The sequence below is a fragment of the Phalacrocorax aristotelis genome, chromosome 5 (genome assembly GCF_949628215.1).
Source record: "Phalacrocorax aristotelis chromosome 5, bGulAri2.1, whole genome shotgun sequence".
NCBI classification, from domain to species: Eukaryota; Metazoa; Chordata; class Aves; order Suliformes; family Phalacrocoracidae; genus Phalacrocorax; species Phalacrocorax aristotelis.
In genome coordinates this window covers 42,092,101-42,118,901 of record NC_134280.1, presented here as the reverse complement: position 1 = coordinate 42,118,901, position 26,801 = coordinate 42,092,101, and the positions used below count along the sequence as shown (strand labels likewise).

The window sequence follows — 26,801 nt, the reverse complement described above, 5'->3', positions numbered from 1 at the left end:
TTGGCTGCATGGACTGGAGGTTGAAATAGCGGTAATTGTGAGATGTCATTTATGGTGCTCATTTTAGATGTCTAAGATGAAATACCTGAATTAGGAGTACAGTGTAGTGCAGCTTTGCAGTCTGAACTTGGAGACGGGGCAAGTGCAGTGTAGAGGAGTGTTCAAAGAAACACAAAACACCACCACCAGAAACATGATTAAGCTCACGAGCTCCTTATTTTCAGGAGTTAGCATCTATCAAATCAGGTGGGTTTTTACTGGGAGGGCAACAGATACTTCTGTGACTCCAAGAGCAATTAACTCCTTGTTCGAAAACACAGAAATTATTGCAACAGAACATTTGCAGGGGAGTACATTTGCATTAGCTAGGCTTACTTGAACCCATTTTTTATCATTTACACTGAAATGAAGTTCCACAGTGCTCAATGATTGTGTGCATGCACCTCTGCTACTCCACAACACCTGAGGAATAAATATGGAGAGTTTTATCTTAAATATGGCAAGCTAAAAGCAACTGAAAAATAAAATGTACTGTATGAAACGTTGGGCAGCCTTACCAAAGCAATCTTGGCCCTCACAGTCTTTAATAGTAGCTATTTTATCAGTTATTTCCAAAAGCAAAAGCATTTAACACTTGTGTTGCTATTGAAATTCAGGTGTTTGTGAGGCTGAAACTTGTAATAATAAAAAGGAAAAAAAAATTGAGGAAAAAAATGCCAATGCCAAGCATCAGCTATTGCAAGGTTTCTCAGTTCAGATCCAAAGGCTCATCTATGAGGTGCATTTAACTTCAAAAAGTCAAGCGTTTGCTGCTGCTGAGGAACTCAACAGAGCTGCTTAGCTGGGAAGGAAAATATCCAGCATATTAAAAAAATATGTATTTTGTTAGAAAGAGAGCTTATGTAAAACACTTTCTTTTTATTTGAAGCTTTCCTGTGTACTTGGCGTTTAACGTGTTCTTTTCATTTCTCCTGCCCTAAGGTCACGGCTGTCTCTCTGTATGTCAGGTCTTACCAAACGTAAGGTTGTGTAAATATATAATTCAAATTGGTTGACATACGTGGCATAACAGCAGTTACTCCAAAGCCAGTTTATTCCTCGTTTGTGCTGCTGAAGCTTTATTATATAAATTATTTTTAAAGTTTCTATATGAGTTTTATGCTGTTAAGAGTTATATAAACCAGTTGTGGTTGGATACAAGGACGGGCTGTCGCTGGTTAGGCTGAGAGCCTGGGAAGGTGGTCCTCACATTACCTTCTTCTGGGATTAACTTAATGGGACGTTTATTGGAAGGTTGTGTTGCATGGACAGCAAGCTTTCGGTATTGGTCACTAGTTATGTTCCTTCACCCTCCTGCATTTTTTTGACCATTTCAGCCCTTTGGAGGTTGTTTGGATGGCAGATCACTTTGTTTGAGCCTGTGGTACAGCGGAGAAAAGAGCATGCCTAAAAACAGCGGTGGCGATGTTTAACAGTACTTTAAAAAAAGGCAGTGCCTTGCCGTGCTACTGGTGGCTTTGCTGGCCGGTGACACTAGGCACAGAAGCAGCAGCATGCCTTTGCTTTGGTCGTGGCTACAGAACCTGCAGGGCTCCCTAACAGTAACTGTGACCAACTTTCTCTCTTTTGTGATTTTTTTCCTTTTTTTTCCTTTGTTTAAGACTGAGCTTTGTTTCTGGCTCTGCAGGAAGCTGGTAGCCTATGGCAAGGGACTGGGGAGATAAGACTTCAGTAAGATAACTAAATGAAAAGGGCAGCAGTGAAAAGATGGTGCTGGCTTTTGACTGGACTGAAACTTGATATACACATCAGCCCAAATGCAGTTTCCCCACGGCTCTCAAATATTACCCATTTGTCAAAGGCAACGCGCTTACTGCTGGATTTTCAGATGTGCAGGTGCTGGTCAGGGAGCCAACAGCAAACCCGTGAAAGAGAAGAGTGACCGGAAGAAATAAGACCACCATCACTCCAGCTTTGAAGTAATTAAATAGCAGGCTAAAATGTGTTGAGGTGAACGCAGGTGACGAATCAGAGCCTTTAGAGGGTAGGAATTAGAGTGAAATGAAATGCCTTACTGTGCCTATTAACTAGATTGTGCAGACAGTGCAGAGTCCTGTCACTGAAGCATTTTTTGTGTGAGTCTGCGGAGACGTACAGTAGTGAGAAGAAGCCATCTCTTAATAATTGGTAAGCCTCAAAAGGTACGGATGGGATGTGCTTCAAAAAGTCTTCATGCTGAACAGATGATTATGTCATGGCCTAGAAATCTCCCAGCTAACTTTTCTTTTTCCCCAGAAGATTTAAATTTTCCAGGTTTCATCCAGGTCAGAATTTCTAAGTGATGTTTTTGTTGTACTTTCACTTCTGTACAGCACCAGCCAGATTTGGAAAACCGAGGTGTATGCACAATTAAATCACAACCTCAATTAACACTTTTAAGACTCCTCTGCAAGTGGAAAGAATAGGATTATGTCACTGAATACTAAAATTGAAGGATAACTTCAACCTCCAACTTGAGATAATATCCAGAAGCTGACTTTTTTTCCTTTCTCATCTCAAGAAGCAAAACTTTGCAGCTTCTAATCCTTTGCTAATTACTTGTGTGTGCTGCTGTCCGAGCCTTTCCAGACCAGATCTGCTTTGGCCACTTGTGCAACTCCCACAGGTCAGACCAGTCATAAATAGATACCTGAGATTGCTTGCATTGACCTGTTGTATTAAGGCAAAAAAGAAGGGGAAAAAAGCCACACCAGAAATTCAAGTTACTTTTTCAGACTTCCAGTCAAGGAGAAATAGAAGTTTTAATGTATGTAAAATATTATTGCAGTTGCAGTTTTGAGAAGTAGGCAGAACTGCACTTTCGTTTTGTATAGGTGCACCTAGCTGTGGTTTCAGCTCCACCATCACCAGTGGGAGAGTTTTGGTATAGGTCAGTGCCTGCTTTGGCTGGCATCCCTTTGGGGAAGACAAGGGTTTACTGGTGTGCCCCTGCTGTGCACACACTGCAAGGGAGCCGCATACGTGGTCTCTGGGAAATGCCCAACCCTCTGCCTGTGTGTGGGGTGACTATGTGCAGCACAGGTTTATTGCACACAGCGTTTCCTTGCTCTTCAAATCCTCAGGTATTTGTGAGCCTAGAAAGGTTGAGCCCTGCTGCCTTTGATAGGGCTGGCTAGTAATCTCCGCTGCGATCTATAAAAGAGGACAGGTTTCCCAACTGGAGAGGTATGGACCATGATCTGCAACATGCCAATGGGCTGTGGTGGCCAGAAGAGCTGCCCGTGTTCTAGCTAAGGATTGGGCCCCTTTTAGACACACAGAGAAATCATTCAGCTTATCAGGTCACTTCTGGAAGTAATAGCCATTCCCTCCTGTAAAGTAAGCCTTACGTTCAATTATAATTTGGTTGGATCTTTTCTTGTTCACTTTCATATTTAAAAAGAAATCCACTGGCACCTGCATTTTGCGGACAGATGCAGGTTTTTCTCCATGGAGCCAGACTGTAAAATATTGCTGAGTTTACATGTTAAAGAGCCATGTTAAGAAAAAAGAGTCAAAAAGAGAATATCCCATAGCTTCAAATGTGAGTGGGGTATGAGCTGTGCAGAGACAACTTGCTTTATACTTTTAAGAGTTGCTTGGCTTGTTGCTCTAGGGCAAGTTGATTAAAGCCAACGGAGAATTTAAAATTGGGGAAGGGGAGGATTTCTTAATTACGTTGTGGAATTTCTCTCAATTCATGTCCTTCCAAAACTCAGTCTTTGTGAAGCCCCTTGCCTGTGGCACACCACACAGATCAGCCCCAGGACCTGTACGGCACCATGTAGCTGGCACACAGGTTTGCTGGTGCCTCCATGAAACATACTTGGAGGCTAGAAAGGTCAGCTGCGGAAGGTCCCCTTCAAAATGCAAGGTATCTGTTTTGTATGACTGATGACAGTTCTGTTGCAAATAAGTCACCAAGATTTTGAATTTGCTTCATGTGAGCGTAGCATGGTTTCACATTTACAAGGGGCCTTGGAGTGTTTGGAGGGGAGGCGTGAAGAACTAGACTAGATCTAGGGATGTGCAGAATGTGCAAATGGAATGCTGAAAAAGAAATGAGAGAAGAGAGTGTCCAGAAAGTGACTCTTCTGATAAACTTTTGGGGCTTGTGAAATTAATATATGTCCAAATCCGATGTTTTAGCTGGTGTTTGTTGCATTTTGGTAGAGCAAGCAGCTCGTTGGAATCCAATGTATGTGTTAAAATGTGGAATAAGAGAGAGGAGGACATGAGATGTCACAGTGTAAATTTTGCTGTAAGCTTCAGAAAGGATATTTCAGTAGTGCAAGGAGAACACCCTTCAAAAATGACCAACATCAAATGTGATGCTGTTTTAAGAGGCAACTGCATGTGACATCCTCAGGAAGGGAGGTTTGGTTTGTATTTTTAACAGTCGAGATGTGGCAGACCATCTCAGTGCCCTAGTGGGATGTACAGGAATCAACCCAGTCTACAGGACGAAGCGAAAAATAGTATTGACAGCCCAAGAGTAATAAAGTAATAAAAAAGAGAAGCTGGTTTTAGTATTCCTCAGATTAGAGACAGATAACTTGGGCTAACAGACAAAGCTTCTTGTATTAGAGAAAAGTGTATAATGCACCCAAGCTCCAGCTCACCAAGCAAGAACAGGACTATGTGTTTCTGAGGAGGGGGTGGGATGCAGCACCTGGCTCCTCTGTGGGGAAGCTGGTTGAGTCTCAAGTTAATCATGAGAATAATTTTTCAAGCAGTATTTAATGGACAGCTTATGAGTGTGTATGTGGGCAGAGTAGCTTGTAAATTTGAATGTGCCTATTTTCTTTGACAGCAATCGATAACTGTGCTGTTTATTAATGTACTTGGAGAGGTCTCAGACTTTTTATGATGAGTCTGAGCTCTCTCAGATCAGTCAAAGAGAAATGACAAAACAGAGCAGGACTTTTGTGTTTACAATCAATATGGTGCTTTTGTTTTCATGCAAACAGAGGAATTGTAATACGCTTTTGCTTGGGGCCCATTTATACCACTCAGTGCAAGGCAGCAGACTTAGTGAGGGGGGTTGGATTGCAAAGTAAGTGCTGAAATCTGCTTGGACTGGAGCAGGAGCAGGCACTAGTTCGGTTCGCAGGATGGTCTTGGTGCACACAAATGAGATTCCCTTTGGAGAACCCAACTGGAAGCTCCACGTGTGCCCGATGTGCTCTAGACCCTACTTTGACTGTAAGCGTCCAACCCATGGTGCTCTGAACCTCTTGTACAGTTGGGAATATTTGATTCAAAGGATGAGGTTCAATCAGTTAAAGGTAATACTCTGGATAGGGTCCTTGGCACCAGCTGCTCCAACCTATACATCTGCTCCTATTACACCTCTTTATTTGCCAGTGTAGGCGGAGCCTGAGTTTTCCACAGAAAGCAGTAGATCGAGTTATGCCGCCTGGCCCAAACCCAGCAATCAGCTCTCATTTGAAGTGCTTGCTTCCAGGTTTCCTCAGGATTTGCAGTATAATTTGGGGGCCTTTTGCTAACATCCAGTTCTCACTGTCCTCGGAGTATTTGATTCTGGCTTTTTAATGGAATCTTGAGAAGCACAGTTTCGTCTGAGGTCTGTATATTTACCAAACATATATTTATCAAGCAGAGCAAAATAATATATAAAATATGAAATACCATGTTATACATGTATATAATGCCCCTTTGCTACTAGTTCAACATTCAGGAAAACTAGTTTCACTGCTCTAAAAAAAGAAAAATATTTTCTGGACTATGCAGTTTTTATCCAAGGGTACATTGGGTAGCCGTTTGCAAAGGATATAAATAAAACTTGGCTCATGGGGCAGCGGGGGGATGTGCATCTCCGACCTCAGTTAAAAATCTGAGCTTCCTTTAAGCCAGACCTACATCAGCAGTGAAGGTGGGATGAGGAAGTAATTCAGCTTGACACAGGGATCAAGGTGGGTATGTGTCATGGCCATAACTTCTCAAAATAGAAAGGGAGTTTCAGAGAAGAGCGATAAGAAAGATTTAAAATCTTCCATGAGTATCTTCAAGAGGAGATGCTTAAGGGGGTTAATGAAATTATGGTAATTGGGGGCATGGAGGGGTTTGCAGGCATTTGGAGGTGATAAGCTACTTGGAAAAATGGGTTCTTGTAGTTCAAGAAAGGGCTCCTAGGAGTAGGGGATGAAATTGAGAAGTGGTGATTGGACTGGTTACCTTAAGCTGTGCAGTCATCTCCCAGGGAAAGCAATGAATCCCACTGCTAGTAAACACATGATGGGGAGCAAGGCAAGGGACTGAATGATCGAAGTGGCCTTAACTTTCTAGATCTGCGGAATGTCTGATAAGGAGTCTTGCAGTGTTCAGCAGCTCTAGCAGATTTTTAAGATATTTCTTCCTGTTTCACATTGAGTCCTCCATCACTCCAGAAGACTACAGAAATCAGCTGAAATCAAAATCTAATTCCAGTGCTCTTTCCTCCCGTGTCCCCTGCTCCCCTCTTGCATCCGCTAGATGTCCATTTCTGTAAGTTTTCCCTTCAGAACAAACCTATCATTTTTCACCACAGGATATTTACAGCTTCAATCAGTGCCAAATTCAATTGGCTTCTGATCTCATCGCTGGAAGTTATAGATGCAGATATTATTTGCACTGCGGTTAATTATGGAGCAATCAAACTTTGGCTTTTCCACTGTAATTTCCTCTGCCAGCTAATTTAATTAATCACCCCCAGCTCAGCTCTTCCAGCTGCGACCGGCAGGGTCATTAATTAGACATGTGGTGGTAGCTCATAGACCAGTTCCTGTTAAGGGGCTGCTGCCCACTTGATCTCTAAGGGAGCAGTAGCTTTTTTTGAAGCATCCAGGCAGTATTCGAGGTAGCTGCCAGCTTATCGTATTCCCAAAAGACAGACTGCAAGCAAACAGCAGGATTGCTGGGAGTGCCAGCAGTCAGCTGACTGGGCACGGCTTGGCGAGGCGGGACTGGGATCTGTTCCCCACTGAGATGCAATTTAGGGTCTGACCCTGCAGTTCTCCGTTGGTCCATCCTTCCTGGTCTGATTCAGGAGCTAAAAATTAAATGCTCAGAAACTTGATAGACCTCCTTCTGACTGTTTGTAGGAGCTGCCTCGCTTTTGTCAGATGGAAACTACAAAGTTTCCTAACACAGAGGAGAAATTAAAACATGCATTTTAATTGCCAGATCGCATCAGTAGTAGAAACTTTTTTTGTTCCGCTATAAAAGCCATACAAAATAACCAGCTAGGTCTGTCAACATTGTTTGGACCTCAGAATAATCCATAATTGTTATTTTTTTGAGGGTGGAAGAACCTTTTACAGTAGACAAAATGAGTTGATTAATTACAGCTTAAGAATCTCATCCTGAACATTATAGCAAAGGGCAAGTGATCTGGGACATGTGATGGCCCAGCCTAATAGCCCTGGAAAGTCCAAGCATTTTGCAGGGAAGGCAACAGATCCTTAGTCTTTGTTCTTGCATGGTCTGTTTTGATAGCTGTCTATAACAGATCCTGCTGTTGGGTTCTACTCTGTATCTGCAATATCAAAGCATCCTTCAAAACCACTGTGTTCTCAGCCTGCAAATACAGTTGTAAGCATCAGTCATTTTATTGCCAGGACCTTCTTTATCCTCCTTGGAGTGCCAGAAAAGCCACTGGTGTTCCCATTACACCACATACTAGTTCTTGAAGTAGGTAAGCTAGAAAAGCTGAAAATCACCAGTATAGTGGTAGCTCTTGGGCAGCTTTTTCAACAACATACGACAGCTAGCTGGTTTTACTGCACTTTAGTTTCAAAACTGTTGCAAAGCTGTCATTTCTAATCAGTGCATCTGTCTGCCAGCAGTAGATTGCTGATGGATTAGTTGGAGTCTCCCCCACTTCTTTTCGGAATAGACAAACTCCACTCAAGACAACTGTTTTAATCATCTTGGGTCACAAAGCCTCCTTTCAGACTCTTCTGTCCAAAACATCCATCAACCCCACCCAGTAATAGTAAACTGAAAAAAAAAAAAATCGGTTCTCTTCACTGCATAACTGTAACTGTGCCTTTTTTAATAGCAAAACAGCACTGTGGTAAGCTCCCTTTTCTAAAGGAGGAGAAGGTGCTTTTAATGCAACCCTCCTTCAAATGCATCATACTCTTCACTGGTGGCTTTTTTTCTGCCGTGTATCTCTCAGAAGATTCCCTTAGTCTGAACGGTTTTGGGAAGATGCTTTCAATACAAAGTCCCTTCCTTCCTCACAGTCAGGGAGAGCTTTAGGGATTTTCACAAAGATGTGGTTCAGCAACTGTTTCAGAGTAGAGGGGTCACATCTGCTTCTACCATCACAAGAAGATTGTTGACATGTTATTGCCATGGAAGCCCTGAATAAGAGAGATTTGTAATTGATAAGAAGGCAGCCTGTCTCTTCAGAGAAGCTCTACACCTTGCCTTGGAGCAAAAGTTAGTACTTCTACTAGACATCAGTGTGTACAGACTTCACCAGGTAGCAGCCAGATTACCATGCTAGGAACACGCCTTTTGGAAAACCTTTCTCAGCTTGAAGTCAGTAGTCTCATAGCTGGGAACGCTGCTGCTGGAAGGAGTGGGGCCCATGGGGATCTTATATCTTTACCTTAAAAAGCTACTGCTAAATAATTTACCACCCAAAATAGAACAACTGCCAGCATTAACTAGAAGACAATCTGCTAGGAAGACCTGAATCTGGAATGATCCTCAGTTCCTCGCTGAAGAAAGGCAACATCTGAAATTCCTAAAATAACCATCAGTGTGCTATAGGCAAGCTGGAAAATTAGTTTGTTTTTGCTCTGCAAAAATTAGAATTGCACTTGGTCTTGATCAGCAGATTGCAATCACCCTGTGCTACTTCACCTACTCATCTCACTTGGTTTTGTTTTATTTGAGCAATAAATATCTTAAATCTTCCCAGAGCTATTGCATGTCTTCTGTGGAGACTCATCATAGTCCTGCCAGGCATTCATCAAGGCTTCCAATGAACCACCGCATTAAGCATTCCTCTGCTCCTTATCAATCAAAACAGTTTACTTATAACTTTACTTTTTCCTCCTGAAGTAATCAAAATTTGATATTCCACAGATTGCAGAAAATTGTCACTGCTGTATTCTAGGCTAATCCATCATATGAAACAGGCAGAATTTGGGCATCAGAAGAGCATTAAATGTTTAAATAAGCAAGAGCCAGTCAATGAGAGAGTCCATTAACCGCTCCAGATGACAGGGCAGAAAAATGTTTGGATCGCAGGTATGTTGGGAATTGCAGCACAGACCTTAACAGAGCAATGGGGCATCTACATTCTGCAACAGGTAAAAGGTTTTCAGTGTTCATGATGTTGCTGAAATGTTAAAAAGAAATATATAAGCTAACAGAATTACATGAGTTGGTTTGGGGTTTTTTGGGGGGTTTGGTTGGTTGGTTGGTTGGGTTTTTTGTTTGTTTGTTTTGGGGTTTGTTTTTTTTTTTTTTTTTAGCTTAAGCTGCAGTATGAAGCTCATTCGGTGGAAGATAGTCCAGGAGATAGTTAAAGACTTCATCACTTTCTTGTAGCCTTGTTTTCTTCTGTACAAGCTACTAATAGCTTTCAGGAATAGCTTGTCTATTAATGATGGGTTGGGGGGGAGCCATTTTTATCCTGTAGTCTTCAGCAAAACATACTCATTTGCCATCTTCAATTCCTGAGATAACTGCTCTGACAGTAAATGCAATGGGCAAGCCCCATGTGATGAGACTGGCTGGCATAAATGTGCATGTAAGATGTTTCACTGGTTCTTGAGAAATGCTGAGGGACTTGAGCCTACCTTGACCTATGAAATGGGATGAGACTTCTCACAGACACTTCCCAGCTGGAGGGTGGCTACTGCATTTCTCTGTGAAATGCCAATTCCAGTGGCTTCGGGAGAAATTCTCCATGGAGAGGCCGTGGATGTGGGATTTCTTGTGCCTTTATTCTGTGGCAAGGACCAAAAGCATCCTTGGTGGAGGAATGATGGTCTTTTGGTGAGCATTATGATCCTCTTGTGGTTTGGCAAAGCATCAGCAAAGTAGATGTTGAGTTGTACTGGATGAAGGATGTGGTTTGTGTGTACTCACAGCCTTCAATTCTTCCGTCCTCTCCTATTTGAGTCAAGGTGCATTTTAAACCAATTTCCCCTTCTAGTAGTAATTACATGTATACCATTTCCCTTCGCTTGGCATTGTAAACCAAGCTGATTCTTTTCAAGGGGAATAAATACTACGTGCAACCAATGCAGTTCTGCCACGCCAGAATATTTTGCACCGATCCAGGGGTGCGTCTTCTCTTCAAAATAAAAGAAGACTTATTGTAATTAGACTGTAAGCCTTCTTTTAAAAGGGTGACTAGCAAGGGGAGATTATCAAGACTTGAGACAGTAATTATCAGCCACTGAAGATAGCAAATCAAGCTGTCCATATCAATATCCCGGAGGAAGGTGCCCCAGGAGCCGCAGAGAGGGGTTAGATTAGAGCCGCCTGGGCGTAAGCCCTCTGAGCTGCGGAAGGTGCTGATTGTAGTTGTCAGTTTTCTGCTGTTATAAGCTCTTCTGCTATAAATACAGCCCAGCCACCCTCGTCTTAAAAGGATCCTTAAACCTTCCTTTTCTACCCTTCCACCGCTTCAAAAACACAGCGGCTGACAGTCCAAATGTTTGAAATAATTGGATTCTGCATTCTAATTCATCTGTAAAGTATTCGTTGATTAAATTAGCCTAATAGATATTCTTTCTTACATGACTGCATAATTTCATCCTGATTGGATCACTATGGCACTAACGAGTCTCCCCATTTACTATTGACTTGAGAATCACAGAAGGCTAGAGATAACTATCATCTTGTTTCCCGGTTTTTTCTTTCCCAGGCTAAAAGTTAAACTGATTTATACTAAAAGGGCATACAGCCGATGCTCAGGTACAGTTGTATTTTAGTCTTTGAGACCAGTGCTAGAATGAAAAAAATATTGGTTTATATAATCTTGAGCCCTCTTTTATTTACTCAGTGGGTTGTTCTGAAGCAGAAAGATTAACTGACCATTTAAATTCCTTTGGGGGAAAATGGAAATATTTTTAAATAAAATACATTTTATTATCTCATCAAAACAGATAGGCACATTGCAAATGAACCTCATAAGGACTGCGCACATTCAGGGAAATGAAAATATTCCTTTAATGTTTCAACGAAAGTGGTTTTAGCCTCTATTAGTAAGATTTTTCTTTGAGCTGCAATTTGAGTGTAACCAAGAGAAAGGAAGAGGAAAACAAAATTATATGTAGTTTTCACACTAAATGAGAGCGGATCTGTCTTTCCGAAGTAAGAAGGAGCTACCTCAGAGCCCTGCTCATCTGCCCTAAGGATGACAGGCTCATGCCCCTCTAGCCCTCTGCATGCAACCAACCACCCAACCCAAGCAGACCTCCTTCCGCAGAGGGTTTTTGTTGGGAAGGGGTTAACAGTACGGTTGGCTTTTTCCCTTGCCCCAGTGGCTGGAAACAGCTGGCGGGTTTTGTATAGCGCCGGTGAACTGAGCAGTCGAAAGAAGTTTTTGGCAAACACTCGGCCTGCCCGGGACACGAAGAGGTGGGTCAACTCAGGAAACTGTTTTCATGAGCAAACGGGGGAAACAATGACCGCTCAGCAGGAACAGAAGGGAGACCCGCTCCCACTGAATAGCTCCCCCCAAAAAACCAGGCTCAAAAGGAAGAAGGTCCATTTGCTTCTGGGAATCCAATAAATTGTTTCAGGAAGTAAAAGTCTGTCCAGGCTAATGGAGCCGTGATTGACAGGTGGTTCTCATTACAGTGCCCATCAGGGGACAAAGTGAATTCCAATGTTATTTAAGAGGTTAAGTAGAAATAAGATGCAGGTGACAGCCCAAGGCTGGGGCATCGTGCACTGCTCTTCTTAGGGTGTGGGGGTTTTTTTGTGAAAAGCCTCCACAAAATTTAAAATGAGTGGGGGCAGGGGGTATTTGGCAAGTAAAATTTGGTCCTACAGCAACTAACAATGAGCTTACCTGGCTCCACATGAGAGGGAGCAGGGAAATGAAGGTTGCTTTGTTAGTTCTTGCTTTGGAGAGTTCTTGTTCCTTACATGCATGTAATGTGGCTGTTACATCCATCGAGGAGGTGCAATGAGGTGAGCTTCCAGCACTGGCTACTGTGTCCTGATACTTTTGGGCATCCCAGTGTAGGAGGAGGAGGACAAAGTGCCATGAAAGACTATGGTGGTTTGTTTTTCTTGTCACAAGCTCAGAAGATCCTGTGACCCTTTTCCTCAGCCCCCACAAGCACACCTCATAGTGCTAAGAGCCAAAACAACTACAGTCATAGGACGTTTGTCTGCTATTTGTGCTCATGCTGTGGCAGCTGATGAGAGCAAATCACAAAGCGTTTAGCTCAATCAGAACAAATTTGAAGTAATTTTGAATTGAAATATGCAGAGGCCACCTAGGGTTGGGTCAGGTTTCTGGGTACACTTCTCCAAGGTCTGAGCCTAGTTTGAGAAGGAAAAGAAAAGGAAAATGCATTACTAGTGACTCGGGTTGCCTTGTGTCCCTGACCAGGAGGCATCTTTGTTCTGCCATAGGCTACAAAGCTCAAACTAAGGTCTGTTTCTAGCCTTGTTCATAAGAAAATGAAAGCAAACTTCCTTTGCAAAGCATCCAAAACACAGTGTTGCCTGCATAGACTATAAGCACCTACATGTAGTTTAAGCTGTGACCAGAGGTTTAATGTAAATCTGTACATATGCTGAAGAAGTTAAACCATATGGACTATTTATTTCTCTCTGCTTCTGTATTTTTCCTTTTTCTGAATGCCCGAATAAGCAGCATCGGGTATCTTAGCACTTGTGGATGTCATGGGGTAGGAAGCTGAGGGATCTGCTCTGAGTCACGGTATTGATAGAATATTGCATGGTGCATGGTTAGATACAAGGATGTAATTTAACCAAGAGATTCACGGATGGCTTGTGAATGACGGTGAAACTCCCAAGTAAGACGTGTGTAATAAATCTGGTTCGATGCAGAATTAATGTGATATTCAGAATGATTATTTACCATTTGAAGTTCAGACGTGACTGCGTACAAGAAGTAAATAGCTGTGCACAAGCCATTGGGGAAGGGCACTTAGAGGGGAGAAGAAAAATACCTGCTTGCATTGTTTCACAAGTGCATTCCTGGGTAATACTAATGAGAATTGCACTTTAAATGCAGGATTGATTTGTGATGAGATCAGCTCTAAAGAGTACATTTGTGGAATGATAACCTGATTGGTGGTGCTGCCTCTTGAAGGGCTGAAGTGGTCTAATTGGCATATAACGCACTATAAATTTATTAGCAGCTTCTGCTTTCCCATTGGCAGACCTTCTCCTGCTAACCACCAGGAAATTACCAATTTTCAGGAGTTAGTCGCTCAAGTCACACGGCGTACGGGTTTTAAAAAGAAGCTTGCATCGCCACTCTTACAAATCCTGGCTTACAGCTTATACATCAGTGGCCAGCTAGAAAGCGGTCGCTTCTGTAGTGGACAACTCAAGCACTGCATGTTTACTATTCAACTTCTATCCTCCTTGGCTTGTTCCTCCTTCCCACCTCCTTGCCACAAACCCAAGTTGCACAAAGACCATTAGGAGGTAACTAATCAGTTTGGCAGCCCTTGGGCTGTGGCTGCCACAAACCAGAAATTACAATTTTTTGGCAGTTGACTTTCAGGGCTTTGATGTACTTACTGATACATTCAGCCCTGGGGCATATTGGGCAGAAGAGGACATACCCAAGGTTTTTTTTTTCAGGAGCACAATAGAAATATTCAGGAGCTCATGTAATTATTTCAGTGACTTTGCTTTTAAGATTGAGTCACAAATTAGAAAACAATATTCACATGTTTCTTCTAATTGGTAACAGATCAGGGATATTTTATCTTTTTAAAATAATTTCCAAATGTGTCCTGAAGAGGGATTTGCAGGCAAGTAGCTGAGAGGGCATTTGCACACTGAGTGCACTTAGGCAAGAGGCTTTAATTCTTTAATTCTGGCTTTAATTCTGGCACCAGGCTTTTAAATCCCTGCACACCTCTCTCTGGAGGTGCTCTCGAAGTGGAACTTGCTGCCACTTTTGGCAGGCGTCTCCAGTGCGGATTTTCTTTGCTGTCAGGTTTTATGCAGGTTTCCCACTGTTAAGCACCAACCGTATGGCTTGTAAATCATAAGAGCCTAAAGGTTTGCAAGTGATTAATAGGCAGAGGTGCGCAATTAGAAATGCCTCAGCAGTACTTGAGCACTTGAGTGTCTTTTGAAAGCCGAGTCCATGTCTTATCTCGCCTTTTGGGGCACATTTGGGCAACCCTGATGTTGCATGTCCTGTTATTGAAAATATGCAAACAAAAAACCAACATTGAGGTTCATTTCTTGAGTAGAAAGGAAACCTCATGGATTTCTGTGGATGTTAACTGCTCAGGATTTCTCATGCCTTTTTTCTTTTTCAGTCTTAGTTACTGAAGTTAATTCTTCACCTCCTTTGCTTTTTTTCAGAAATGTGAGCTGATCTACCAACAGCCTTTTTTAAACTAGTAATTGTTTGTGGGTTTAGAAAGGCATCAAACATCTGCAGCCCACTAAAACTGAGGTAGAGGGAAGTTCCATTGCTTGCTGAATGGAGGGAATACCTCAGGAGATCTAACTCGCCAAGACAGGCATCGTTTTTATTATATAAAAACAGTCATTAAAAAATGTGACTAATGGAAAGGTCTGATGACATTAGTGATTTCTGTAGAGTCCTTGGCATCGGTGAGATGTAAGAGGTGGCCAGAGCAGCTGAAGAAGTAACCATTAGAGGTAGTGTAGTGAAACAGACAGAGGTGTGTTGGTGCAGAAGGGAAGGTGTGTTGGAGAGGAAGAGGAGGGCGTGGGATATATTGGAATTGCCAATGAGGAGGCGTTGGAAGGTGAGGGGTCCAGAGGCAAGAACTCCAAGTCACTAGGGAAGAGTTGGACAGTGGGAGGTCCCTGTAACATCTGAAGGGCATGGGTCACAGAAGTGCTGCCCAAGGGGATGGTCCGGGTACTTCCCAGCGCTCTAAACCTTCAGCTGCAAACATGCCTGCTCTACACTACTGACTTGCGCAGAGCAAGCATTTGTTTTAATTTGCTTGCTGCTCCAAATGTGTTTTTCTTCACAGTCTATGCTCAAATACAATGTTTATTACTTGTATTTTCTCTTTTATGTCTTATATAAATTCAGTGTAACGTTTGAGGTTTTTTTTCCCCAAATACTCCGAAGTGTATCATCTTATTGCTTCTGCTGGAATTAAGATAATATTAAAGCCCACTGAAAGAGCTTTTGTTGTTCCTTGTAACCCAAACTATAGGAGTTATTGGTAACAAAGGATCAAAATTGTCAAGAAAATTTTTGAAGGTCTTGGTGAAGTATTGTAATTAGACTGTCCTCTTTCCAGCTCCTGATCCTCAGGTAAAGATTGCATCCACCTTCTACAGCCCACAACATATTTTTTGCATTTTGGATCATTGAAGTCACCTTTTTGTGCTAAGCAAGCTCTCATTTGAGATCTTTAATGTCTATGCTGCTAGTTTGTCAGCCCTTCAGGTAGACCTTGGAGGAGTTCCCCCTCCCCCACCTTTATTATTTATAAGGCATTGGTGCACTCATAGTTACGCTACTTCGCCACTTTACAGCACTACGAGCGGAGGAAAAGCTCCGTTTCTCTTCTCTCATCTGTTTATGATGTGATACGTTCCAAAGCAGATCACATCAGCGACTGTTATGGTATCCTTAATGCACTGTGATAGTCGCATCACGGGAGGAGCCGCTGGAAAGCACGGCGCTGATGTACGTCCCTGTTACATGCCACATTACTCAGGGTCTGTGGGAACCTCACTTGGCTACCTCGCTCCGTCTCTCACCTGGCACAGATTATTGAGATTTATGCATTGAAATATTTGTATGTCACTTTCCCCCCACGTTTGAATATTGTACAAGAGCTTCCTCTAATACGAATATGAAAGCAGAAGCCTGATTTGGAGTGAAAATAGCCAGCTTTTTAGACATACATAACTTAGATAACAGACTACCTTCATTTCCACAAAATGTTTCCTAGTAGTTAATTTTTAGTTCCATTATCTGTTCAAAACTACTTCCATGTTTTGCGTGAAAATGGATTTCAAATGGAATTTTCATGTTTTCCCCAAAAAAAGGGGGGGGGGGGGAGTATGTAATGATTTCTTGGGCTATATTTAAAATAACATTGCATTAAGTATAGCTTTCTTATAGGAGAAAATTAGTGTTAACAAATTGCACATTAATGGAATCACCTAACCTGAGTGACTGTATATCAAATTCTAAATTGAAATTTCCAGTCTGTGTTAGGTACTGGGACAATGCAATTTGATTTATACACTTAAGACATCAGGTTAAGTATGGTTACACATGAATAATGAAATGCATTAGATACATGTTTGCAATTACTGTTTCCAGGAAATATATATATATTACTGCAAACAAGCAAGAAGCAAATACACTCATTGGGTTTTGCATTTCCATGCAACAGCTGTAGAGCACCTTTTGGCTGCTTTTTTCTTTTTAAGGCGATATTTTTAGTATGCCCAAGTATTGAGGTGGACCACCCAGGAAATGGAAGCAGTCCATGTACGTATCTAGAACCACACAGTGATAACTCACTTATTAGCCTTTTTTTTGGTAGCCAGCACAATGGTATGCTTTGCTTTAAATTTTCCATGGCTGTTTTTATGCTTGCATATCAATATTTAGGTAAAAGGAATCGGATCATGAACTCAGTAGTTTTCTGTTGGCCAGCAGAGGATGGGTGGAAGGCCTGCACATCTTAGCAGAAACCCATCTTCTCAACTGTTCACATTGCTTTTTTAAATTGTTTTCACCAAGCTAAGTCTTTAACATCCTTAGAGTTCACCATTGTTAGGGTTTTTTCCTCCTAAATGTTGCTGGCAGTGCTGTTTGAAAAAATTCTGGGGCTTTTGGAGTTAATGGAAAGGTACAATTTGTGGCATTCTTCAAGCTTTTTGTTAAATTTCTAGGGACTGTTTTAATTTCAGATAGTTGCATGGAACAAAAAAAGGCTTGGATTTGTATTGAGAAAAGACTTAACCAGCTTTCTGGGCTTACAGTTGTCACACTTAGAATCTTTATTCTCAACTTAATAAGTCTTTTCTTAGCATCTGCAGTATTCCCTACTGTTGTATGTCACATAGCTTTTGCTTAACTTTCTACAGAATAAACCTCAGATGTGATATATTTTATTGAGTATACCTTAAAAATTATTGAGTGTTCCGCAATGAAAACATAAGTTTGCAGCAATTTTATGTGATATATCAGAGACCACAATTGCAGGATATTTATCTAACAAGCCTGAAATCAGTAAACCTTGATGTCTCGGCCAGGCTGGTAATTAATGTTGTGCAGTAATAAATCCTGCAGGTGTCTTAATGCTTAAGGGAGAGCTGCTGGTTACTCTGTGGCATCACTGGAAGGCTAACCTAGAAGTGCAGAAATAACAGCTATTTTGGAGCCCTATGCAGGGAGATACTGTCAGAAGAGAGGGCAAAGAAAGTGGAGAAGCTCTGCTGAATCCAAATTACAATTATACTGGTAAATGTCATGCAAGACATGATTAATTTGAGAAGCACGTTCAACTTTGCACGTATGAGCGATCTCTGTCTGTCACACACAGTAGGGCATTTTTTTTCCTTAAACACACAGCTATAAAAGGAAAACTGGAAAAAAGTAGTAGTAGAACTAATGGTGGAGAAGATCCTGACCTGTGGGCTTCAGAAAACAGCTCCTTGACAGTGTGAGGGGCTATGGGCATGCTTCTGATAGGAAACCACCTTTATTCATGTCTTTTGGGACAGTGTTTTGTTTTGGCTGCTCGAATAGGTCTGATGATAGGAGAAGTAACTTCAGTTTGGAATATTTTTATGACAGTGAATTGTCTGTCTCTGTCTCTCTTTGCTGGTGGACAAAACTTTGCAGGTTTGACAGTGGGTTGAACGCCATTCTCAGCCGGATAACTTCCCTGGCCAAGGCAGTAATTAAATAATTTACAGGCTGGGTTACTACACTGCTGGCCTGGAGAGCCCTGGTCCAGCGTCCAAGACAAGACACGGGTTGGCTTATCTGCAGCTTTCCTATAGGGCAGCTCTTCGTCCGTCAGAGGTGTTTAACTTGTAAGAAGTAATAAGCTTAATAGGTTGACTTTATTTAATTATTAATGGTCCCTTTCTGTCCTTACAGCTCATAAAACACCCTGTAGGTTGGCAAAACACTCATAATATTGATCAGGAGCCAGAGAGATATTTATTTCCTCTTTGCCCCAGCGCAAATAAATCTTGGTCCTTTGCCTCTTTTTCCTCAGCAGGCGGGATTTACAGTGGCCTGTTTCTTAAAAGCTTTTTGTAATTAAGGAATAAATATCCATCAGTCTTTGTTTGCTGTCTGGAGCCCTCTTGTTTGCCAGGGACCTATATATCCCTGGTGGGCTTGTGCGCCTTCCCCCTTAGCAACGCAGCCAGGGTGAGAAGGCATGCATGCTAGGAAGCAGTCAACTGCTAAGCACTTACTTTGCAATAGAGTGGGGTCTTCTCCTGCAGAGAGAGGAAGCCCCTGTGTTTTCTCAGCATATTGTTCCCAGCTCCTCTTCCATGCCTCTCCTCCCAGTTCCTGCTTTGCTTGGGGCAGGAAGACACTTTGGAAATTCCTTGCTGCTAGCCCTTTCTTTTCGCCTTCTCTTCTTCTCCCCCCTTTGCTAGTTGCAATTAAAAACATCATTAAACTTTCCCAACATTTCAATCCCATCTCCCGTCACCCACCCCCACCAATGTTTCTGTTTTACCCATCCCAACGTTGCATCGTCAACTGTATCCAAAGTGATGTGGTTTATCGAATGCGTGTGGGATCGTCACAAAGGGGTTTGTTTAAATGGCAAGCCCCGCCACAACCGTCTGCCAAGTGCTGGTCATTAGGTGATGCATGCTTCTTGCATGCTGGACCACAAAGCTAATGACACATTCTGGGACTCTCTAGGAGTTTGGGAGGTATGGGGGTTAGATTTAATTCATTTTCTTGGAAGAGACGCATTAACCTTGTCAGCTGGCCAACAGGAGAGAAAATTTGGCAGTGCTCTTGCTGAGCTGGCCAGGTTACTACTGCGTTAAACGGTTGTACTTCAGTGAGCAACCACGAATGGCAACACACGGGCACGGCACATGCATGGCAACACTAGAGAGACCATTTAGAGGCCTCATCAGTTACAGAATTATTTTCTTTAGCAAGAGAGAAGAAAAGGTAAAAAATTTCAAGAGCTTTTTAGTGTTGTCAGAGGTGTGGAGGATAAAACTTCACTTCAAAATGCCCGCACCAAGCCTGGTCAGTAGTTCTGATGGTGGGAAATCAATGCTCTGCCGTGGTAAATACCTGATGTCCATTATATTTTTAATGCAACCTTTCAAAATTTCATCAAGCCTTTTAACAAGTGGTAAGTAATTTTAGATAACAAGCAAGCGACACAACATTTTTGTCATCCTTGTTACCTCTTTGGTAAGAGCAAGGCTACTCTTGCACTGCAGCTGTTGAGTTTTGATGGCAAGTTCTCAGGCTCTCCATCCACACACTGTTGCCTACACACTCAGTTCTGAGTTCCTGTCTGACCATGGCTTTTATTTCCATCCTGCACATCCTTTTTGTGTTTGCCTTTTATGCCCCTCCACCAAGTATATGTGAGGGACAAATGAAGTTGAAGGCAGAGGTGAACGGGAGCAAGGAGGAGTAGGATGGAGCAGCAGTACAAGGCCCCTGCTTGGATTTGTGGGGTGTAAAACCACATATGTTTAACCGAGGTGAGAGAGACACATGATGGATTCTATAGGGCTGAGCTGTGTAGGACATGGCTCCTAAATGAGCATCTCTGGTGCAAACCCACAAGTGGAGAATACGGCATAGCTCCTGCAGCGTAGCTGTGCTCTAAGCAAATCTGCTTTTTATATTCTCTCATGCTACCTAGTTAGCCCTCCCCCCTTACAGTGCCTGGTATTTATGTTTCGAGATAATAATGATGTGATGTGGCTGGCAGAGTAATTTAAATAATTGGACATTATCTTGAGAAGCAAGCACCTAATTAGATCAAAATAAACTGAGAACTGAAATTTTCATCTGTTTCTAATAACCCTTTACCTATGTACACTATCACTGCCGTGACAGAGATTTCTTTATTCACACCACTGTGCGTACTTAGAGATCACTAGTGATAGAGAGTCCTGCAAGAGCAAAGAGCTTGGTGGTATTTTTTTGGCCAAGGCTTAGTGGCTCATTCCTCTCCTGCTACCAGAGAGTATTTTGCAGTCTTACTGCGTTGTATTTGGCCCTTGTATAACCAGTGAGGTCTAAAGTTTGTATCGGCAGTCTGGATTTGAATGCATAGCTTCAGAGGTAATAGGCTCAAAGAAAACCTGATCTTATAACTATATTTTTTCTTTAAGTTTATCTAGGAGTTTATTAATTCCTTTGTGCGCATGCATTGAAAAAATAGCAGCTAGCATGATTGCTGAAGAAGAGAGAAGTCATTTTAGTACATATGAGGCAGAGGCGGCTCACACATTCTCCAGCATTAGGTATCATCGGGACCGTCTGAGCACATGATGATCTTGCCTTTCCAGGATATTGGGTTTAATCAGAACCTGAGAAAAGGACTCAGCTGGATTTTAGAAGTTCAGTAAGAGTCTTGGTGTAGTTTTGACAACTACAACTGAAAGTCTCTGGTGCTGAGGGGGTTGTTTAGAGTGGAAGTTACCAGGATTACAGCTAAGGGAAGAAAACGAGGGAAATATTTACTAGCCAACATACGTTTCCTTTAGTTTTTAGGGATTGGTTTGGTGTCTTTCTTCTGATTAGTTGCTCTTCCTCACATTTCCTCATACTCTTATTCAGCTGATTTATTTAAAGGTATGTCAGCCTGGCTGAAATGAAACACTGTGCCTCCTCTTCCTGCTTATTGCTGACCGCTCTAATAATTCATTTTTTAGCTCATTAGCTAACAGGGGATGTGAACAGTGGTCCTCCAGGGGACTGCAATGAGGTTAAGTGATCTACTGCTGACAACTCTGCTCTTGGACTGGCCTTCCTTGGGGGAAATGAAACCTTGACCAAGACAAGCTGTGGATCCCAGAAGTGAAATTGGGGCATCAGAGAAACAATTACAGTATTTATGTCTTGTTGTCAGGATTTCTAAGATGAATGCGAGCGGTGAAGTTGAAGCTGTCTTCCAGGAAAGACCCCAGGATTTCCTATTCAAAATGAAATGGTTTGTGCCAGAGATGTAGGGAGGATGTCATGGATGTTGACTTTCTAAATACTCATTCAAAAACAGTTCCTCTATATTTCAGCTGTTCTTGAGGTGTGGGTGAGTGTGCTTTTCCTCCTACCTCTCTGATAAAGCTTCGTTTTCTACCAGCAAATCCCAACAACTGTTTTTCTTGTGCCCAGACTGTACAGTTAAGTAAGATGTACATCTCATTTGATAGCCGATGTCAGTGACATGCTGCCCCCAAATGTCTGAGGCTTTTAAAACACCTTTATTTTTGTTTGTAGTGTTTGCTGTTTTCCCTCCACAACCCTTAATGTCACTCCAAACGTAGAATTTGGCCTTAATGAATTTAATTGAATGGTGGCCCATGTGGCCAAGAAAAATTAGGTGGGTTTTCTGAAAAAGGAAACTGAAGTAAGGTAGAATAACCACATGTGAAGGTTGAAATTTTAGGTGAGCATAGCCCAGTGGCACAGCCTTCATGCTGGCTGCAGGGTCCTGCTCTGGCCAGCCACGCCAGTGAGCATCTCCTGAGGGACTCAGCATCACTTTAGGTGCTGCCCAGTTCTGCAACAGACTTCTTCCAGTGAAGGGATGGATCCTGACTGGAACATACAGTCAGTGTTAATGCAGAGGATTTATGGGTTACCTGATCATACTGCAGGAGAGTGCTTTAAGGAAGGGCCATTTGCACCCTTTCCATCACTAATACAGGTGGCAGCATGTTCCCCTTCCTCAGAGTTAGATTTATTTTAAAATGGGTTTTCTGTTCTTTTCCCAGCCTTTTGAGACAATAGGACAAACCTGAGCAAGATGAGGTTGTTGGTGTCTCTCCTGCCTTCTTGCAGCTTCCCAAGAGCGGCAGGATTGCCTTTGTCTGCTTCCATGTGATACACGGCAAAAGTGAAATTCATGCCGATAAATTTGTAAAGCAGCAGCCTAAAGCTCTGAAAGCCTCTGCCTGAACTTGGCACTTACTGTCTCTGTTTCAGTATATGCCATAACTCACCATTATGGTTTAAGGTGAATTGTGACTAGAAGTGGGGCACTTGTGTAAAACAGCTTGCTCTCTAAACAGAAAGGGCCTTCTCTTCAAGCCATGGTGATCACAGCAACCGATGCTCTGACAGGAGCCAAAACTTACTATCACTCAAAAGATGGTCTGGGGGAGAGGGAGGATTAATTTGCAGACTCTATATGTATTTTAAAAACATATGAGCTTTACTAAACATTCTTGAAGATACGCTAGATAGTTACTGGACCTAGAATTGTTGCAAAGCTGCAAAAATGGACATTTCATTGCAAATAATCGCATGTATGTTACTTTATCCTCTTCATTGCACTGGTTTCGGTTTGCGGTTTTTACCTTAAAAAAATACAAACACAAAAACCATGAGTCAAGGATGCAGTAGTAACAGAAATCCTTTTCTTCCTCCTCTCCATCTGGAATACCTGAAATGATACTCTCTATCAGATCCTGCCATCAAAGGTTAATTTGCAGCTCCCCAAATGTTTTTTTTTGTGTGTGTGTCTTTTAGCTTACAGGAGTCATTCAAAGGTTTGATTTAAATGAAGCACTCTCTGTGTTAATTTTCTGTTTGCACTTTTGCTCTGAAAAAAAAAAAAGCCTGGACCTGTTTGTAAGGTAAATTGTGGTGGGGTAGAGAAGCCCATGCTTTGGGAAGCTGTGCCTGAAAGCATCCAGGGAGGTCAAAGCAAGGTCACTCCACATGTACCAGGAAATGATGCAAAACTAATCCAGATTTGCTGTTGGAAGGATCTGTTTACATAAGTATTTAAAAACAGATTAGGGCTAACCTGACACTAGATTACTGAGAGTAGTGTAAACACGGCTGAAAGGCATAAACAGAGCTTTGCCTTTTGTACTCCGGAGGAGAAAATCTGTCACCAGTAACAAGTTGCCTGGCTTAGGTGATGTATATGGTTTTCACAGGCTGGACAGATTACCTGAGGTACCTCTAAATGGGACTTTGTCTAGGGCTAGATCTCTTAGATCATGTAATTGTATGGTAATTTTGTGAATGAAGAGTTGAGGGATTTGTTTGTAGTCCTTGTTATCCTGTAACCTAATAGCATCCAGAAGGCTTTTGATAGTTCTTTGACGTATCAGGAGGAAATGGTGCTTCTAAGTATTGTTTGGTGGTTTGCATTTTGGAAAAACAAACAGAGGAACCATCCATATGCCTTTTGCATTGGAAACATTACTCAACTTGTAGAAGGAAAAAGCACCCCTGCAAGCAAGGCAGGGGCTTCCCTTTCAGGGCTTGCTCTCCCATCTGAAATGTAAGCCCAGGTGCTTGGTTGCTTCTGGTCTTGGATACAGAAATTTGGTGCGTTTTCTGTAATGTATTTTGCAGCACAACCTTAATGTGGGACCAGGCTGCCTGTTTTGTCTTTGGTCTTTATGATGGTGAGAGCTTTTGCAGTGACCTCTTGCCAGTCCTTGGGGCAGCCTCGGGTTTTTTAAGACCTGCTGGCTGTTGTGATCTTATGACTCCATAGGCAAGGCATCCCCTGAGAGAGATCTCAGGCATTGCAATAATATGATTCAGTAACGATGAGATGGGCCACACAAATATCATTGCAATGATAAGACTCGGGTGAACTGTTTCTATGAGGGCTTTCTTGCCAAAACTTTGAAGGAGGGTAATTTTCATGTTGGTTAACTGCTGTTTTCTAGCATAACAATAGCCCAAGCTGAACTTGCACCATTTCGCAGAGTTGACAAAGTTGGGTTAGAGTGACCTGTCTCCTTTGGCTTCTCTAGGGAAGAAAAAGAGCGCTGGATACGTGCGAAGTACGAGCAGAAACTCTTCCTTGCCCCACTGCAATGCCTGGAGCTTTCTCTGGGCCAGCATCTCCTGAGGGCTACAGCCGAGGAGGACTTGCGGACGGTCATCCTGCTCCTTGCCCACGGGACTCGGGAAGAGGTGAATGAGACCTGCGGAGATGGTGACGGGCGCACTGCTCTCCACTTGGCATGCAGGAAAGGAAACGTGGTGTTAGTGCAGCTCTTGATTTGGGTAAGTGCTTGGTGTCCAGGGAGGGGGCTGGCTGGGTGGGTTTTTGCTTGACTATGTCCTTCAGCAGGACCTCCCAAACCTCCTTCCTGCATGTTCCACAAAGCCTTTGCTGGTGTGCCGAGTCTAGATGTTCCTCATTGTATGCTCTCTAAGTACAGCAATGTTATAAAAAAGTATATTTCTGCCTGTCTTCTGCTACTTGATGGAAAGTAAAGGAGAGCGTAGGAAATGAGGAAGGAGAGATTTCCCTAGCACCTGTTGGAAACACCACTGTGGCAAATTTTTTTTCACATATGAGCCTCCCCCCATAGAAACCTTTACGTATGGGACTCAGTGCTGCTGACGTCGTCAGGCTGGTATCCTGCCTGCTCTCTTCTCCCTTTCCTCGTCCTCAGTTCCATTCAAACTAATCTGTCCTGAGCCTGCTCCCTCCATTTTAATGCTCTGTTGGCACTGCAGCTTCCAACAACACATCTCTTCTTTCTGTAGTATGGTGTCGACGTGATGGCACGCGATGCCCATGGAAACACGGCGTTGGCCTACGCCCGGCAGGCCTCCAGCCAGGAGTGCATTGACGTTCTCCTCCAGTACGGCTGCCCTGACGAGCGCTTCGTCCTCATGGCCACTCCAAACTTGTCCAGGAAGAACAATAACCGGAACAACAGCGGCGGAAGGATGCCCACCATCATCTGAGGAGCTCACTCGTATATTTGCTGACCTGAATTACATCCGCAGCCTCATATTCCTCCATCCCCATCACAGCTCTGCTCTGTGAGTCTGGTAACTCTCCTTTTCCCTTTTCCCTTCGGTACATCCCTGTCCTATCCGGAAACGGTGCATCTGGAGAGCGCGAGGGGATGAGAAGGAGCAAAAGGGGCTGCAGAGAAAGCAGTTGTTTCAGTGACAGCTCTCGAACGATGGAAACAAGCAGGCGAGAGGGTGTGGGTTGAGCGGGACACACCGCGCGTGGCACTGGGACCATGGGAGAGCGGTCATCCCCAGGGAGGATGCAGGCTCCCCGAGCGTGGAGGGAAGGGGCGGAGGGAGAAGCGAGCAAGAGGAGAAGGAAGGAGAGATGGTGACTTTCTGTAACTGACAGTTAAGCACATCAGTACATTTCACCTCTACCAAACACGACGCCTGGATTTCATTCTCTTCTCTGAAGAGCTTGACGGCATAAATCAGAAGCAAGCACAGAGTTTGTCAGGTTTGAAGCTCCTATGATGGTATGTGTCAAATCAGTTGTAGCTAATCTGTCCGGGGAGAATACTGGCTTCATTACACTTGTATAGTTGAGTTCTTCCAGCATTACCGCTGTTTAATAGAACATGATTAGTCATCACGGAGAAAAAAGCATATTAGCTGAGGAGGTAGTTACATGGCACGCTTCGGTGATTGCTTGGATGTGATTGCAATATTCTTAGAAGCATCATATTATCTCAGACATGTTCTTTCAAGCCCTTGGAGCCCTCCTTTCTAAATTCACTGTCATAATTTAGTATCTGTTTAATTTTTCAGTCCAAAGAGAGGAAATGAGTTGCTGAGTGTTATTTGACTGCAGTCTCCTTGGTGTAAAAACAAAATGGAAAAAATAAATAAGAGTAACTATGAAACACAAAAAGGAATAATGAATACCGCTAAGGAAAAACACTTCAAGTATGTTTAGTGAAATTAATAAACGTATTAAAGGCTAATATTTTTTCAGCTAGCAGAAATAGGTTCTGTCATTTTGCCAAGGTAAATGTGTTGAGTTTTTGGTCACTCCTGTGATGCATTGCCTAACTTATACAGATTTTTGTATTGTGTCTCTAGATTATATGTGTGTAAAATCTATTTGAATAAAAAAAACCATAAATATGCATTGATATTTTTTTTTTGTACAGAAAATGGCATCTCTGTTAATTTATAAACTGTAATGGATGTGAACTAAATAATGTGCAACTAGTTAGGATCTGTGGGTTACAGATCATTGTACATTGAAAATATTCCCAGCAGTGAGCTCTTATTTCCATCACAAGCCTTTGAGGAACATATCAAAAGGAGATTATGGCACGTTTGGCATGAAAAAAAAAGAAGCGTATGAGACCGTTTAGAAAGAAAAAAGAGGCTGTTTCTCAGTGCTGTAAATATATGTAACTCCAGAAGTCACGAAGCTTTCACAAGCCAAGACAAAAAGCCCTACTCTGGATGTGGGAAGATCAGATTTGATTAAGTTCAGAATTGATAGCCTTCACCGTGGCGGGCAGGGCATGGCTGCATTTGACTCCCAACTTGGCTTCTTTCTGGAAGAAAAATGGTTTGTGAAAGTAGCCTGGACAGTTCATTTGAATTCCAA

The 26,801-nt window shown here is 42.6% G+C and overlaps 1 protein-coding gene across 5 annotated transcripts in view; it reads left to right on the top strand.

Annotated features, from left to right (window-relative positions):
- The window catches only part of AGAP1 (ArfGAP with GTPase domain, ankyrin repeat and PH domain 1), a 394,362-nt gene extending 368,035 nt beyond the window's left edge, over positions 1-26,327 (top strand). For all 5 annotated transcript variants that reach the window (XM_075094139.1, XM_075094138.1, XM_075094136.1 and 2 more), the window contains 2 exons: positions 24,211-24,466; positions 24,956-26,327. In XM_075094139.1, the coding sequence (XP_074950240.1) occupies positions 24,211-24,466; positions 24,956-25,159 (460 nt within the window). In that variant the 3' untranslated portion in view covers positions 25,160-26,327. The remainder of the gene's footprint in view (positions 1-24,210; positions 24,467-24,955) is intronic.
- The last annotated feature ends 474 nt before the right edge of the window (positions 26,328-26,801 follow it).